Source organism: Myotis yumanensis, unplaced genomic scaffold (assembly GCF_028538775.1).
Source record: "Myotis yumanensis isolate MYYU_CA2020_CCGP unplaced genomic scaffold, mMyoYum1.0.hap1 SCAF_9, whole genome shotgun sequence".
Classification (NCBI taxonomy): Eukaryota; Metazoa; Chordata; class Mammalia; order Chiroptera; family Vespertilionidae; genus Myotis; species Myotis yumanensis.
Genome location: NW_027223760.1, coordinates 81,799,029 through 81,816,950, shown reverse-complemented (window position 1 = coordinate 81,816,950; position 17,922 = coordinate 81,799,029). Strand labels below are relative to the sequence as shown.

General features: G+C 51.5%; 1 protein-coding gene across 3 annotated transcripts in view; it reads left to right on the top strand.

Annotated features, from left to right (window-relative positions):
• DOCK4 (dedicator of cytokinesis 4) overlaps window positions 1-17,922 on the top strand; it is a 197,137-nt gene that overhangs the window by 98,050 nt on the left and 81,165 nt on the right. For all 3 annotated transcript variants that reach the window (XM_070424805.1, XM_070424803.1, XM_070424804.1), the window contains exons 4-9: window positions 18-73; window positions 4,153-4,249; window positions 6,761-6,909; window positions 8,690-8,774; window positions 15,228-15,379; window positions 16,687-16,768. In XM_070424805.1, the coding sequence (XP_070280906.1) occupies window positions 18-73; window positions 4,153-4,249; window positions 6,761-6,909; window positions 8,690-8,774; window positions 15,228-15,379; window positions 16,687-16,768 (621 nt within the window). The remainder of the gene's footprint in view (window positions 1-17; window positions 74-4,152; window positions 4,250-6,760; window positions 6,910-8,689; window positions 8,775-15,227; window positions 15,380-16,686; window positions 16,769-17,922) is intronic.

Genomic DNA, 17,922 nt, shown 5'->3' with positions numbered 1-17,922 from the left:
CGTGCTTTCTCTTCCAGGGCATCTTTCCTTCCAGCTACGTTCACTTGAAACATGCCGGTGTGAAGAACAAAGGGTGAGCCATGAGTTCTGTTCATAGCCGCAGGGTTTTCACAGAACCGCCGCTCATTCGGAGATCGGAAAGGCGTAGTTCGTGTTGACCAATGAACAGCAGAAGACGATGCCGCTGCCCTTGCCGTGCGGTGAAGAGGGATAGCGCCCGGGCAGTGGGTGGGGAACGTGAAGGAGAGGGGTGTGTGTGTGTGTGTGTGTGTGTGTGTGTGAGAGAGAGAGAGAGAGAGAGAGAGAGAGACAGACAGACAGACAGACAGACAGGGTGGGCTCTCGGGCACAGTGAGGGCCTCCTGTCCCAGGTCGCGGCAGCAGCAGGGCTGGGTCTTGCTGGTTTCCTGCTGTGCAGGGAAGCGTGGTGGTCAGGCCACCGGATGCTGAGTCATGTCTCAAACCCCAGGAATGTCCTCGGTTCACCGCCGAGTGCGAGCAGCTAAGTCTGTCTTTCTGATCAGAGATAATATCCTATCCTCACGTGACCGCTTCACAAAACCGTTATTACACTTCAGAGAACACGATTTCTGGGCTATTTCTTTTCAGTCGAGTTCATCGGCTACCTAGGGCTTTTCATACCTTTAAAACGTTTCTCCAGTCCCTCTTCAGAAGGACCCGAGGCAGCTACCCAGGTCCCCGATCAGTCAGATAAAGTACCACAGGATTAACCTGGAGGACATGCTCACTGAAGCGGCTAATGTGAGCAGATGTGGATAAGTGGCCGTGGATTTGGACCCAAACATTAGCTGTCAGTGTCACAAGGAGTATGCGTTGCCTCATTGGGAATATTTTTTATTTTATGACAAAAGAAAGAATACAGGTTCAGCCATGAAAATGACATTTTTCCTCCTACAGCAAAAAAACAACAATTTCTTTGCATCATGAAAGCACATTTGGGAGTGTAGTAAATGATACCCTCAAACTTGAGGTTTCCCAAAGGAATTCCAAGGATGCTATTGGAATGGACGATTCTTACACACACTCTCTGTGAAGGTAGGGAGTTCAGTCTTAGTGCGGTGAAGTGCCTTCTGCAAATGGCGGAGTGTCCCTCTACAGATAAAACTTAAAGACTAGGATTTGCTTCTACTCTATATCTTAGCTGCTTTAAGCAAGATGATTATTAGTAGTAATAGTAGTAATCACTGCAAACAGTAGTTGAGAACTATCATTATTCCACTGCTAATAGTTACCACTCCTCCTTCTCTTGTAATTAAGCTGTGTCCCTCAGAAATGCCGGGTCGCCACGATCCACCAGAATGAGTCGACAGAGGCATTGGTCCTGTGGGAGTTCCCCTGCCTGGCGAGGTTGGGCGCTGCCCAGCACTCACGGCAGCCAGGGGACCATCCAGCTTACTCTCTCTTCTGCCCTGGCTGCCCCACATCTGGGCGGGGCAGTGTGCAAACCCCAAGGTCTCTGCCTGGTCCCAGACAGTGTCCACCATGGCAGACCTGTGCGGCCAGGCCTCTGTGCGACCTTTGTCCCAGACCCGCCCCCCCCCCCCCCGACTCCCTCAGTCCAGAGCTAAGGGAAGGACCCCCAGCCCCGTCTCCCGCTCTGAAGGAGGGATAGAGAGGAGAGATGCCAGCAAAGACAATGACTGTCGCCCCGGGGGAGTCCTACCTCTCGAAGCAGATTTGGGTGGGACATCGTTTTCATTCCAACATGTACCTTCTTTTCCTTATTATTATTTGTTTTGGTCCTGGTTTGTCGCTGTCTCATATATGGCCCTGTTCCCTGAGCCCTGAGAAGATTACATGTAGCTAAAGGGGACTCGAAGTTGGGTTCAGTTCAAGACTTGGCTGGTGGTGGGTTCTCCCCCCAACATAGGCAGGATGGGCATCATTCAGGACAACGTGGAGGCAGAACCGACATTTATTTTCTAAAACACAACCTAGGGATTGAAGCCCTAGATTCTGGGACTGGTAACAGGGAGCAAAAGTTGAGCCTGAGCACATTGCAGAACCAGTCTTCCCAGGTGACTGCTTCCCCAGAGAGGGGCCTCCTGGGGTTTTGATGTCACCTGTCCCACCCTCGGGGCCCAGCAGCCTCACGGGCCCGGGTGTGAACTGGCTGCACAGTACACCCCAGAACAGCCGAACAGGATGTAACCTCAGGGGCAGCTACTCGTGCAGGCCACTCGGATGTTGATTTCGGTGTAATTAACAGGAAACAGCTGCTTTTCCCAAAATGGCAATTTTGTGCTTCTTGACAATTTACATTTTGGTGGAACAAACCCAAATCAGCGTCCTGCAGACTGAATTGCCTTGGCGTTCTTTCCCGGGCCTCCGAAGGATTGCAGGACGGGCGGGGTCCTTATGCTGAATCCAGTGTGTGAGCAGCGAGGCCGCTCTGCTTCATGCCTGCGGGGTCAGCCACTTTCGAAAGGTCAAGTAGGTTGTAGAGTTTCCCTGGAGACATGCTGCTCCCTCCTTCACCTCCCACCCAATCATTTCATCGTCTCCCTCTCTAAATGCCCATCCTGTTGACCGCAGCCGCCACTTCAAAAGCAGGACGCAGGCCCCGCCTTTGGAACGTGTCACCTAGAGACTTGAGGAAGGCCCGTGTATGTCGCAGGGCGTGTGCTGTTGTTCACTTTGTTTCTAGTGGCAGATCCCAGCCTCCCCTGTCCAGCTGTGGCTCCCCCCTCGCAGGGAGGGAACTGTGCACAGGGCTAGACGTGAGCAGCAGCGTGACACGCGGAGGGAGGCTGTGCTGGTGAAGGAGTCAGGGCGAGATGTCAGTTCCCGTACTCACTGCCAGGAGGACTTTACAGGAGACAGTTGTACATGGGACGCAGCTCTGGAGCATGTGTGAGCCTCCCGCTAAGAAGTCGCTGTCTCTTGCTGCTCCAGACCACATGGTTCTGTGTCTGACACGCTGTTACCTTCTATGTATGAGATGTTGTCCCTGGAAAAAACTCAAGTGAAGAAAATACGCCCCGTTATATATTCTGAAGCGTTCTTTTGAGAAGCAGTCGTAATGGCCACTTAGCCATTAACCTGCATAAAAATGGGAAGAATTTGAAAAAGAAACTTGAGGCAAAGAAAAAGGTTACTGTGTGTAGAGGGAACAAATGAAGTCTTCTGGTTTCCCCCCTCCTCTTTCTTTTTAAAAAAAAAAATATTTTTTATTGATTTTTTTACAGAGAGGAAGGGAAAGGGATAGAGAGTTAGAAACATCGATGAGAGAGAAACATTGATCAGCTGCCTCCTGCACACCCCCTACTGGGGATGTGCCCGCAACCCAGGTACATGCCCTTGACCGGAATCGAACCCGGGACCCCTCAGTTCGCAGGCCGACGCTCTATCCACTGAGCCAAACCGGTCAGGGCCCCCCTCCTCTTTCTTATGCGTCTACCCAACGCGGGACCACCATCCTGGCCTTCCTAGGTAGCGGGCTGAATCCTTTCCAAGCATAGTTTCTGATTTATAGAGAAGAAATAGGAGGACTGTAGGCCCCAGTCACGGGGGGGACATTCTACAGTGCACATTCAAATATCTCTAACGGCTTAAGCCCTTAATAAGCTTTACTGTGAACGATAACATCACTAATCGTTACAACTAATCCTTGTCCCGGCCCCGTGTACAAACGATGACGAGTGGTAGTGACATCAGGTGAGAGTAGGTGCCTGGTGTCTAGTTCCTTAGAACACGGAGTGAGTTTGGACTTGGCAGCCTCACGTCCTGGGCATCAGTGAGCCTGTTTCACCCTCCTCAGAAAGCAAAGCCACGTCCCGGTGTAGGTGAGCCTGGCGACCTCACGGCACAGGTGAGGGCTTCGGGCCGGAGAGGGTAGAAGAGCTGTAGTCCTGCGGTCCGGCTGTGGCCGGAGCAGAGCTCCTCTGATACTGCTCCTTTCTCGCCGCACTCCTCCCACTCCATCGGAAGCGTGGCTGGTCGCAAGGGGGTGTAGCCCCGTAACCCACGTGGCCTGCCTCACGCCAGTTTAGCATTTGATCCTGGTCACTGTCTGCAGAACCAGAAGCGCCAGGCGGCCTCCTGCCCTGGTTTAACTTGAATGTTCTCCAGAGAAAACGCTCGTCCGTGACGCTTGCCTGCGTGCTGTGTTTTTCTCTTTTAACGTCACAGACAGTTTGAGATGGTCATTCCCACCGAAGACTCCGTTATCACAGAAATGACCTCGACGTTGCGAGACTGGGGCACCATGTGGAAGCAGCTGTATGTGGTAGGTCGCGTTCCCGGGCAGCGTTTTTGGGGTCAGGGAGTTGTTTTAAGAAACGTCTGAGCAAGGGGGAGCCTGGCCTGGCATCCGGGCACCTGCTGTAAGTCCCCCCAGAGCGTAAGAAGACATCTTCTTGGGATCCGTAGTAGCAAGGCCGAGGTTACAGACCCCCAGGGCTCTGTGCTGGGCCACGGCACGGGAAGCGCAGGTCTCCTTGGGACGTGAAAAGAATATGTTGGGAAGAATCTAAAATTCAAGAATTATTTTACTTAAAACAGCATTGTGCATGACACCAGCATGAAAAATGAAACTATTCGAACTGCTCAAATCAATGCCTTCTAAGTACTTAACAAGAGACTTATAAAAACGACAGTGGAAGTGGTATCGGTTCATGGACCTAGACCAGTGATGGCGAACCTATGACACGCGTGTCAGAGGTGACACGCGAACTCATTTTTTGGTTGATTTTTCTTTGTTAAATGCCATTTAAATATATAAAATAAATATCAAAAATATAAACCTTTGTTTTGCTATGGTTGCAAATATCAAAAAATTTCTATATGTGACACGGCACCAGAGTTAAGTTAGGGTTTTTCAAAATGCTGGCACGCCGAGCTCAAAAGGTTCGCCATCACTGACCTAGACCCACACGTTGCCTCTTCTGTGGGGAACAAAGTTGAAGTTCCTCTTGGTTCGGCCTTTCCTAGCGATTTTTGCCTGGTTTTGAGGTTTCGAGCATCTGTTCTGGGGACAGACCAGATCGGCTTGAACATCTGTGTGTTAGGCTGTAGGAGTCGCCTCCTCACGGCCTGGTATTCGGAGCGATGGAGACGGAATTACTGTCCAGTTTTCCTGGACACTGGGCTGGGCGTCCGTTGTACTGGGAGCAAATACCAGTTTACCCTGGAGGTCCCAGACGTGTGGCCTCGAGGATGAGGCTGGCGTGGCTGGTTGGCCCTCTCGGGTCTCCTGTCCGGGTGTGAATTCTCGGGCGAGTGCGTTGGTGTAAGGTCCCCAGGCTTGGGTGCAGAGGCTGCTGTCCCTGCTGTTTTCGAACATTTCAAGGCACCGAGCTTCCCTGAGGAAAGAGGTTTGAGGAGGGCGGTTGTGTCTCTTAAATCAGCGGTTGCCAAGCTTTCGGACCTCACGGACCACCGGGTGGCGACCACTGTCCTAATCGTAGGCAGCACGCGAGAGCTGCTCTCTGAGGGCCCTGGGCGCCTAAGCACATGGCGAGTGCTTTTGAACCGCTAGCTGCTCCACGTGGTGACGTCGGTGAGGCCCCCATGATGTCCCTGAACATGTCACCTGACACTGGGCAGGGATACAGGCACGGAAAGCCTCAGGGAGACACGCAGCCTTCCGTCTGAGTGAGGTGCAGGCCTGGGCGGGGGTGCACTGTCCTCCGGGGAGGTCTCCTCAGGTCTGTCCAGAGACGGTCTGTCCAGGGCCCCGGGCTCAGGGCTGGGGGTGAGTCTAAACCAGCCGTGGGCAAACTACGGCCCGCGGGCCGGATCTGGCCCATTTGAAATGAATAAAACTAAAAAAAAAAAAAAAAAGACCGTACCTTTTTATGTAATGATGTTTACTTTGAATTTATATTAGTTCACACAAACACTCCATCCATGCTTTTGTTCCGGCCCTCCGGTCCAGTTTAAGAACCCATTGTGGCCCTCGAGTCAAAAAGTTTGCCCACCCCTGGCCTAAACCTAGTCTGTCCGCTGCTCCAGAACTCGGACTGTGTCCATCGTAGGTGAATAAAAACTTCCCCATCTCTCACAATTAAATTTGCTACACTTCTTTCATGGGTTTTACAAACGTTTTATGTATTGATTAATGAGAGAGAGAGAGAGAGACACACACACACACACACACACACACACCGGGGGGAGGGGAGAGAGAGAGAGAGGCAGAGGGAGAGGGAGAGAGGGAGACACAGAGACACACACACACACACACACACACACCGGGGGGAGGGGAGAGAGAGAGAGAGGCAGAGGGAGAGGGAGGGAGGGAGACACGGAGACACACACACACACACACACACACACACACAGAAGAGAGAGAGACAGAGGGAGAGAGAAACATCAACAGTTGCCTCCAGTACCGCCCTGACTGGGAATCGATCCTGCATCCTTTTGGTGCTCGGGACAACACTCCGACTGACTGAGTCACCCAGCCAGGAAACAGCGTTTGCTACCTTTCCATGGTGTGGGACAGAGCTGAGGAAAGGAGGATTTGAGGGGGAGAGGGAGGCAGAGGAGGCGGTGGGAGGCACCGTGGGACCCAGACGCAGCGTCTCTGCTGGGCAGTCTGGGAAGTGACGTCGGATTCCTGGGGAGGCAGCAGTGTCATCACACGGAGCGGGGGACGCGGGCACGAGGGCAGCGTCTGTTAGGAAGAATCTGTCCCCACAGAGGCGAGCACATAGGACGTGCCCCCCTCCTGTGCCCCCCGCCCCACCCCGGCTCTGCCTGGTGACCCGGCTGAGGCTGCCGTTTGTGTGTTCCCCAGAGAAACGAGGGCGACCTGTTCCACCGGCTGTGGCACATCATGAACGAGGTGCTGGACCTGCGGCGCCAGGTGCTGGTGGGCCACCTGACGCACGACCGCATGAAGGACGTGAAGCGCCACATCACCGCCCGCCTCGACTGGGGCAACGAGTGAGTGCAGGCGGCGGGTGACACCGACCCGGGCTCAGCGAGGCATGGGGCTCACCCCGGACGCACTCTGGGGGGCTCTCCCGTCGTCCCCCTTTGGGGGTTGAGTATAAAGGTCCCGGAGGGAGCCCAGAGCCGCATCCCCAGGGCGGGGCTGGTGTGGGCACGGGCGCTGTTGGCTCGCTGTGCCTGTGTGGCCGATGGCGCCCAAGCTCCCAGGCACGACCCCTGGCAGGTGCATCAGCTGTGGCTTCTGCACCCACTGTGGCCTCAGCTGTGGCTTCTGCACCCACTGCGGCCTCAGCTGTGGCTTCTGCACCCACTGCGGCCTCAGGTGTGGCTTCTGCACCCACTGCGGCCTCAGGTGTGGCTTCTGCACCCACTGCGGCCTCAGGTGTGGCTTCTGCACCCACTGCGGCCTCAGGTGTGGCTTCTGCACCCACTGCGGCCTCAGGTGTGGCTTCTGCACCCACTGCGGCCTCAGGTGTGGCTTCTGCACCCACTGCGGCCTCAGGTGTGGCTTCTGTACCCACTGGGGCCTCAGGTGTGGCTTCTGCACCCACTGTGGCCTCAGCTGTGGCTTCTGCACCCACTGTGGCCTCAGGTGTGGCGTGGGCACTTCTTGTGAACAGGCAGCTCCGTGCCACAGGCATGGGCGCCCTGCGACCCTGGGGAGACGCTGAGGTTGCAGCTCCCGAGTGGCCATGGGAAGCTGGCGGGAGGTTGTGAATCAGCTCTTCCCTCTCCCCTGGGGGTCTCTGAGAGGTTAAAGGGGTCAAAGAGCGCCCACACTGCTCCCCAGAGCGCCCCAATGTCCCTGCCCGGCCCGCAAAGGCCATGTGGGAGGAGGCTTGTCCCCCTCCTTCCTGGGTTCCCAGGCCGGTTAGGGGCTGAGCTGACACAACCTTGACCACCCCTCACCCCCCTCCAGGCTTCCCGGATCCTGTGTGCACCCCTCCATCTGTCCCTTCCTGTCGCCTTATTTCTTCTTGTTTTGAAAGCACTGCTCTGATCCTCCTCTGGGAGCCCCGAAAACACAACTGGGGGGAGGCTAGCCTAAGGAAAGCCCTAGGACTTCGCAGCTTAGAAACCTCAAACTCTCTGCCACTTTCTTTCCCAGGACAAAATTATGTCCGACTCTCTCTCCACCCGGTCCGACGTGGGCGGGCTCCGTGCTGTGTCTGTGGGTGCTCTCGGCTCCTGCTGTAGAAAGCCAAGACCCCCCACCCTACCCCCCCGCCCTGTGGCAGGATCCCCCTACTCAGAGTGCCAGCCCCTCTCCCCTAATTTGCCTGCCCTTGTCACCTGTTTCTTAGCCCCTGCCCAGGGCCCTGCCTCGTTAGGTTGGCTGCCGCAGCCACGATAACAAGTTGTACAAAGTGAAAAATATGGGCGAGAAAAGTATGGTGGCTGAAATGTCTCATTTCAAAGCGAGGTAGTAAAAAATAATGATCTTAAGTGTTATGCTAAATGAAATAAGCCAGTCAGAGAAAGATGGTATCCCATGATCTCACTCAGATGTGGAATCTAATGAACAAAATAGATCCAGAGACAGAGAAGCAGGGAACAGACTGTCGAACCTCAGAGAGAAGGTGGGGGAGGGGGGAAGAGATCAACCATCGAACTTGTGTGCTATATGCATAATCCGGAACACAGACAACAGGGTGGGGAGGGGTGGGGGCGGGCTCCATGGGGTCAATGGGGGAAAAAATAATTAATTAAAAAAATACATATATTCCCTAAAGGTGCCTTTTTCTCCCAAACGTTTGCCTCTGCTTTCCAGGCAGCTGGGCCTGGACCTGGTGCCCAGGAAGGAGTACGCGATGGTGGACCCGGAGGACATCAGCATCACCGAGCTCTACCGCCTGGTGGGTGCCGGGAGCGTGGGCGCAGCTCGCTCCTGATTTTGTGGTTTCCATGGCACTCTTTGTACTTAATTTTGCAAGAACAGGATGTTCCCGGTTTAATCCGGAGCGAGGAGGGAGGATGCGAGCTGAGGTGACCGTGCCCTGAGCACAGAGCTCAGACGCTCACCTGTCCCAGAACGATGGGGCGCCCCCCACTAAGCCCTCCGCTCCCGGGCCCAGGGTGTAAAACCAGACCCGTTTCTTTTGCAAATCTCTGTGCTTTTGCCTAGTCTAGTGAGATGCTTGCAAGCCGTGTGTGCGCATCTGCTGTGCTTCAGGACAAGGCTGTGACTAATGGTGCCCAATCCTTCCTCACCCACGCGCACCCCCTGCCCCCATCACGACGACGTGCGGACTCTTGCCAGTGTCTCCTTGGTCCCCACTGCTGGTCTGACCCTAACTCTCCCACCCCAAGTCCATTCCTAAGAGCTGAGCCATGGGGATAGACCCAAACAACTAGACCTCGCTTCCCTCTCTTTCCTTCACCAGCTCTGTGATCTTGGACTTACTGCTTCATCTCTCAGAGCCTCCGTTTCTTCATCCGTTCATTGGGGGTGTCATCCTTATCACGTGTTTATCATGAAAGTTACATGGGAAACGCCTGTAGAAAGCCTTTCCTTGGCAGGCAGTGTTTGCCAAGTGCCTAAGCATTCGGGCGACTTCCATTTGTCCCCTCACCTTTAGTTCATCCTTATTAGCCGGGCGAGGCGGCCAGAAGGATGGATACCTGACACGCTAAAACTGACGATTCTATGGGCTGTCTGATGACGTGAATGATAACAGCTTGAACATGACAGAGATTTATTTCTCTCTCACAATATGCAAGTCCAGAGGCAGGAAGTTCTGGGCTTGTTTGTGGTTTCCTGGTGTCAGAAGGGGACCCAGGCTCTTTTCCTTCCACTCTGCAGCGCACGGCTTCCGTCGTCAAGATACTTCAAAGCACAATGTAGCTGCCAGAGCGCCAGCCATTGCAGCTGCTCCCCAGCAGCAGGGACGAGAAAGGCTCCTCTCAGGTGGTTCAGCTGCTTTAAGGAGCCTTCTTGGAAGTTCCACACAACACTGGCACTGGTAGCTCACTGGCCAGAACGTAGCCACACCCTCGTATTTAGGCGGGGGTGTCCAATACCGTATTTGATAAACAGCGAACAATGCCTGGTGCAAATACACGTTACTTTCCCCGGTTTGATCTTGCGGGCCAGCAATTTTATCTCCGTTCCTTTCATTTATGGTCGCATGTGGGATGGCAAATGGATGTCATCTTTCAGCGTTCCGGCTTGGTGGCGGTGGCTGCTGCGGGTGCCGTGTTGATGAGGTTCGGGGCCTCCTCTGGGCTGTGATTCATGGGCACTGACTGTGACTGGGGGGAAAGAGCCACCACTAACTAGCCATGACTGACTGCCTTGGATGGCGTGGTTTTTTGTTTTGTTTTTAGTATTTTATAGCTCCAGTCCCAGTCCACAGTCTCCTCTGTACAGCTGAGGAACACGGAACGCTGTGATTTTGCATGGACACATAACTTCTCCTCTGTAGTGGTTGCATTTTTGTTTCTAAAGCAAAGAAAATAGCCCACGGAAAACCCCAGTGATTCCATGGTGTCTTCCTCAAGGCAGCTCCGGGTGCCTGCCTAGACCCGGCCTGGGCACCCAGGTTGTCTGTGACACTTGGTCTTCTTCTCTTGGTGGCGGCAGAGTGACTGACAACATCGACTTCCAGGGAGAGGAGAAAGGTTGTCCTGGTGGCTCATTGTCACCCGTGGACCAGGGACCGTGGCGTGGAGCTGCGAGCCGCTCAGAGGATGTGGCCACATCTCTCTCCCACAGCATCTTCTCTGTCGTCTTTCAGACGCAGGTGTTCGCACCTCCCTGGGTCCCCTCTTCATCGTTAAAAGAAAACTCCTGCTTTAGGCTTTGGTAGCCCTGTTCGCAGTCCTTCTCACCCAGTTGTGCTCATCTACGCAGTTGTGCTACCCCCCGTTGTTAACGTCTGTGCTCTTGGAAGGTTTGGGCTGCAGCCAAGGGCAGAGCCCAGCTTTCTGTGAGCAAAGGGCATCGTAGCCACTGGCTTCTCTGGACACGTGAGCCAGCGAGAGGTCTGCGTGTGAACCTTTCTTGGTTTTATAAGATCACCTCCCCTGCTTGTTGTGTGATCCTTCGTGGGTAGATCAGTAATCTCAGACAGGCAGCCCCACCCCCATCACCACCGAGATACTGGGCAATGTCTGCAGACATTTCCGGTGTCACAATTGGGGATGGGGTGGCCAGGGTGGGGAGAGGGGCTTTGGGCATCTGGGGGGTGGAGGCCAGAGAGAGAGAGAGCTGCTAACAATTTCACAAAGCCCAGGGCAGCCCACAACAGAAATATCCAGCCCAGACTCCCTAGAGCTGAAGTGAAAAAGCCTAGTGGTGAGAATTCACCCAGGAAGGAACGCACTGTATGTGGGTTAGACACTTGCGCCTCCTCAGTCTTGGGGTGAATCTGTCTTGTTTTCCTAACCAGCGGTCTCCTGAACGGTGAGCACGTTTGTTTAGAGTCCCTGGTGCTGGAGCCGTGAATTATTTCCGAGTCACAGCTCGTCAGCGGGAGCGTGCCTCCGAGGTCTGATTGCAGTGGTGTTTTCGCTGGGATATTTTAAGCAGTTCCCCAAAGTGGTGAATTACCAGGAGGTAAACAAGTGATCCTCACCTGCTCCAGCCCGGATCCTCCCATGTCGCAGGCACGGGTGGAGTCGGGCGGGCTCGTTACTAACAGCACAATAAGCCCAGTGGTGCTCAGGTGCCGATCACGCAAAGATGCTGCAGTGCCTTCCATCGGCTGGGATTTGATCCCTGCACATGACCTCAATCCGTGATGCTCAGCTCACTGTACATTAATGTCACCCGGAGAGCATTTGAAAGACCACTGTCTGCAGCCCCGTCCCCTAGAAACTCTCACTTAATTGTTCTGGGTAGGACCTGGGCATACAGGCGGGTTTTTGAGCTCCCGTGGCGGTTGCGTGTGCCCCCGAGGCTGAGGAGCAGGAATCTAGATGTGGTTCCCCCCCACCCCGCCCCTGAGGGTCAGGTGGTCTAGTTCTTCCCTCCCTCCCTCACACGAGCAGGCTGATATTCGGCCTCTTACAGTTCCGGTGATGGCTGTGCAGGGTGAATGGTCTGTCCCCCGTTTCCTCACTGCCGGTCCTGCCCCCGGGGGAGCCTCGGCTGGCTGTCCTGAGGGCAGAAAGGACAGGTGGACGCAGGCGCTGTCCCCCGCAGACACCTCGCTGGCTTTCGCAGGTCGGTGTCCCAGGGCCCACAGCAGGGTAGAAACTCCTGCTCTGGTAATCGAATATCACTCACCACGGCCTGCCCCAGAAAACTACCATGATTTTGCAAGTTAGTCAACTTGAAAAGAACTTCCCGTTGTGAGGAATGTGACGTCACCGCTGCTCTGGCTAGCTTCCATCAGTGCGATGGTCGGTCAGCGGCGCGTTCGTCTGATGTTTAAGGACGGCTCATAATTTCTTCTCGCCCTGGGCGGTGGTCAGGAAGCAGTCAGACCTCTTGAACGGCGGGCTTGAGTCGGCTCAGTGCCTTGGAATCCTTTTAACATTAATGATTAAAAAAACAAGATTCGACAGCTGATTCTCACAGCCAGTCGGCCTGGTGGTCAAATCCCTCTAGTATTAACTACAACAATCAAGGCTTAACTACAACAAGACTTCGCACAAAGACCACAAGGGGGTGCACCAAGAAAGCGTAAAAAATGCGGAGACAAAGAAACAGGACAAAACTATCAAGAGAGGATATTGAATTCAGAACCACACTTTTATGATCTCTCAAGAACTGTCTAGAAGCCGCTGATAAACTTATTGAGATCTACAAGAAATCTAATGAGACCCTCGATGCTGTGATAAAGAACCAACTAGAAATTAAGCATCCACGGACTGAAATAAAGAATATTCTACAGACTCCCAACAGCAGACCAGAGGAATGCAAGAATCAAGTCAAAGATTTGAAATGCGAAGAAGCGAGAAACACCCAACCGGAAAAGCAAAATGAAAAAAGAACCCGAAAATACGAAGAAAGTGTAAGGAGCCTCTGGGACAGCTTCAAACGTACCAACATCAGAATTATAGGGGTGCCAGAAGATGATAGAGAGCAAGATATTGAAAACCTATTTGAAGAAATAATAACAGAAAACTTCCCCTACCTGGTGAAAGAAATAGACTTACAGGTCCAGGAAGCGCGGAGAACCCCTAACAAAAGGAATCCAAAGAGGACCACACCAAGACACATCATAATTAAAATGCCAAGAGCAAAAGACAAAGAGAGAATCTTAAAAGCAGCAAGAGAAAGAAAGTCAGTTACCTATAAGGGAGTACCCATACGACTGTCAGCTGATTTCTCAACAGAAACTTTGCCAGAAGGGAGTGGCAAGAAATATTCAAACTGATGAATGCCAAGAACCTACAACCAAGATTACTTTATCCAGCAAAGCTATCATTCAGAATTGAAGGTCAGATAAAGAGCTTCACAGATCAGGAAAAGCTAAAGGAGTTCATCACCACCAAACCAGTATTATATGAAATGCTGAAAGGTATCCTTTAAGAAGAGGAAGAAGAAGAAAAAGGTAAAGATACAAATTATGAACAAGAAATATGCATCTATCAACAAATGAATCTAAGAATCAAGTGAATAAATAATCTGAGGAACAGAATGAACTGTTGATTATAATAGAATCAGGGACATAGAAAGGGAATGGACTGACTATTCTTGGGGAGGAAGGGGTGTGGGAGATGCGGGAAGAGACTGGACAAAAATCGTGCACCTATGGATGAGGACAGTGGGTGGGGAGTGAGGGCAGAGGGAGGGGTGGGAGCTGGAAGGAGGGGAGTTATGGGGGGAAAAAGAGGAACAAATGTAATAATCTGAACAATCAAGATTTAATTAAAAAAAAAAAAGATTACGACCTAACATTATCAAAGCTGAAGTATTAACAGGATCTGCAGAGGGAGAGGCTGTTCTGATTCCAAGAATTAATTTGTCCCCATCTGACACTGGCCTCCCATTTAAATTGATTCGATGACGGTTTCCCGTGATGCCAGCATTTGTGATGACTATTAATAAATCACAAGGACAAACTCTAGACAGAGTAGGCATGTTCCTACCTGAACCTGTTTTTGCACATGGTCAGTTATATGTTGCTTTCTCTCGAGTTTGTGATGTTACAGTTAAAGTTCTAAGTACTTCATCACAAGGGAAATTAGTCAAGCACTCTGAAAGTGTTTTCACTCTTAATGTGGTGTACAGGGAGATATTAGAATAAGTTTAATCACTTTATCAGTCATTGTTTGCATCACTGTTGTTTTTATGTCATGTTTTTGTTGTTTTCATATCATGTTTTTGTCGTTTTTATATCATGCCTCTGTTGTTGTTATATCCTTTTGTTACTGTTTATTAAAAAATTTATATATTATTTTCATATTAAAAAAAACAAAAAAACAAGATTCCTTCGTGGCTTGCCAACTTGATAGTTTCTTATTTTAGAAGTTGGAAGAATATTTGGAATTTAACATCCGATTAGATTCCAAATCCAGAGCCCCCCCTCCCCCCCGCAAAAAAAATTACAGACAATCCCTCGCTTATAAAGTTCAACTTAGGATCTTTCGAATTTACGTTGTGCACGTGCAAAAGCAATGCGCATTCGGTAGAAACCGTGCCCCGAGTTTGACTTTTGACCTTTCCTGGACTGCCCGTAGGTGGTAGGGTTCGCTTTCGTGATGCTGGGCAGTGGTGCTCCCCAGATCTCAAGGGCCAACCACCTGATCTGCACAGGGTTCTGTATTGTTTTTGGATTTTGTGTTCGTGTTTTCATGCCCCATCATGCCCATCTGTGCTCCTGCTGCTGGTGAGAAGTAGAGGAATGTGATTTGTCTTGGGAGGAAACTGAAAATAATGGCCCAACTATAGGCCAATGTTTGTATTCTGAGCAGTTTAAGGTGGGCCAGGCTCAGCTGTGATGTTCAGTAGGTTAGATGTATTTAGTGCACTTTTAAAAAATACATTTTTATTGATTTCAGAGAGGAAGGGAGAGGGACAGAGAGAAACATCGATCATGAGAGAGAATCATTGATTGGTTGCCTCCTGCACGCCCCACACTGGGGATGGAGCCTGCAACCAGGCATGTGCCCTGACTGGGCATCAAACCGTGACCTTTGGTTGATAGGTCAATGCTCAACCACTGAACCACCCAGCCAGGCATCAGTGCAGTTTTGACTTGGGCTATTTTCCACTTACGACCAGTGTGTCGGGAGGTGACCCCGTCGTGGGCTGGGGACACCTGCCTCGCACAGGACAGCAGGGTCACCCCACAGCTCACTGGGTGGTCGCTCCCACCATCCCCTGGCTGATCCCGTGTCTGTGGGGTGTCCTTCAGATGGAGCATCGGCACCGGAAGAAGGACGCGCCGGCGCAGGCCAGCAGCCACCACCTCTTCGTGCAGCTGAAGAGCCTCATGTGCTCCAACCTGGGCGAGGAGCTCGAGGTCGTCTTCTCGCTCTTCGACAGCAGGGAGAACCGCCCCATCAGGTAACTGCGTCCGGCGTGGACCGGATGACCCAGGTCACGGGCAGGCGTGGACCAGATGACCTGGTACGCGTTCTTCTCTCAGCCCCAGTTTCTGATTGGTAGGACCCTGTGGTGTCTACGCTTCCTACCATGTGGAGGTTCCCCTGAAAGCTAGACGGGGTGATGTATGGGAAAGTTCTAGCAAAGCGCAGAGGGGCTGTAGGACTGTAATAATCATTCTTACGTGGAAATAGGACTTGATGTCGGGCTGTGTGGGTTACTTTGTGTGGATAGTTCAGGGGAGAGAGAATAGCTCGAAGTCTGCTTGCTGATTAGTCAGCACATGGCAGCTTTCCTGTTCACAGTGAATAATACCCTATTCTCATCCCACCTGGATCAGATGATACCAGGAGACGATCAGTGTACCCGGAAGCCTTCCCACTAAAGCTCTGGAGCTGAGCCCTGATGAACAGTTTCCATAAGTTATATGTGTTCATGTATTTTCTTCTTCTTTCCCGTGCTTTGAGTCTCACCTGTTGTGGTTCTCTCGGGGCAAGCTTGCAGTATTTAGTAGGAACTTATAATGGATGTGTTTGTGTGCCTTAAACTTTCCATACATTGGTTTTTTAAAGTTGAGCATAACACAAACCATCGTTTACATTAAGTTTTTTCCAATTCAAATTTAGAATAGATGTTGTATCCTACAAATCCATGCTTTAAAAAACACTTATTAAAATACGTAGATACCGACAGTTTTCAGGAACACCAGGCCACGTGTATTGTTTTACAAACACAAAGTAATCCTGGAATATTTCTAGTAAAAAAAAAAAAGGTTTAGGACATATGCATGAAGCTTATTGTTCACGCACTGATAGCCGTAAGCTCGCTGGCGAGTTACTCCGTGCCCAGCCTGCGCTCTGGAATCAGCAGCCACCCATACTCTGCATTTGAGCCCCCTCCGGATGATAGCAACTGGCATGGAAACCTCTTCTTTCAAAAGTTTATTAAAAATTTTATTGAAGTAGTTGGGGTGGCATCACTTAATAAAATCATATAAGATCCAAGTGTCCGCTTCTGTAATATTAAGTCTGTTTTGTTCGCGTGTATGTTTACATTCTCGGCTCTGTGGTTGCTGCTTCGCTGGTTTTGTCCGAAGTGGAGCCAATGATGGTGGTCTCGGGGGCGCTTCTGTTTTCTAGAAAAGCTTCGATGTCACTCGAGTGATCTAACGGGTGTGGAGCCCGACTGGGGCTGAGGGGCACCCGGGAAAGCGCCCCGTCCGAGCTACTAAACAGCCTTTACGACGCTAACCTTCTTCTCTCCCGCAGCGAGCGGTTCTTCCTGAGGCTGAACAGGAACGGGCTGCCCAAAGCCCCCGACAAGCCGGAGCGGCACTGCTCTCTCTTCGTGGTGAGTGCGCCGCGTCCTCCCCGTGGTGCTGCGTGTTATTGCAGGGACGTGGATCCCTGTGAGCCAACGCAGGCGATTGGCTTAAACTTTGTGAACGACACGCAAAGGCCAGGAGTGCCCGGGACTCGGACAGGGTCGCCCCTGCATTCCTCTCGGGCCCTAGAGCTGGTCACACTCCCCCCAGAGTGCAGGGGTGGTAGCTCGCCTGGTGTTGGATAGGTGACGTGACTCGATATGAGAATGAGTGAGGGAGAGGTTGACATGACAGCGGGCTTTCCCTTTAACTATCATGTGACGTCAGTAAACCTACAGTAAAGTCCACTATAGTATTTTTATTTATTTTTTCAAAATATATTTTTATTGATTTCAGAGAGGAAGGGAGAAGGAGAGAGAGAAACATCAATGCTGAGAGAGAATCATGGATCAGCTGCCTCCTGCACGCCCCCTACTGGGGATTGAGAGCCTGCAACCTGGGCATGTGCCCTGCCTGGGAATCAAACCATAGGTTAACGCCCAACCATTGAGCCACACCAGCCGGGCCACTATAGTACTTTTAGAACAGGATTTGAACTATATGCTTCTGCTACAGAAATACCATTAAAAATATCTATGTTGGCCGAAACCGGTTTGGCTCAGTGGATAGAGCGTCGGCCTGTGGACTGAAAGGTCCCAGGTTCGATTCCGGTCAAGGGCATGTACCTGGGTTGCGGGCACATCCCCAGTAGGAGATGTGCAGGAGGCAGCTGATCGATGTTTCTCTCTCATCGATGTTTCTAACTCTCTACCCCTCTTCCTTCCTCTCTGTAAAACATCAATAAAATATATTAAAAAAAAATATCTATGTTGATTTTTGGGGGGAGGAAATAAACACCTAACTTTCATTTAGAAAGGTACTACAGAAAGTTCAGTAAATCTTTAAAAAGTCACCCGTCATAATGCTATGAAACACAACTCTCATTTCTTTATGATGCCCTCTGAAAAACTTTAAAGCTTTCTGTGTGTGTGGGCACTGGTAGTCTTGTGAGCTAGTTATTGTTGGTTTGTTTTTTATTTCCATCTCCCCACCTCCACCCCCTTGACAGCCATCAGCTTCTTCTCTATCTCTGTGGGTCTGTTTCTGCTTCGTTTTGTGTATTAATTGTTCTTCTTCGTTT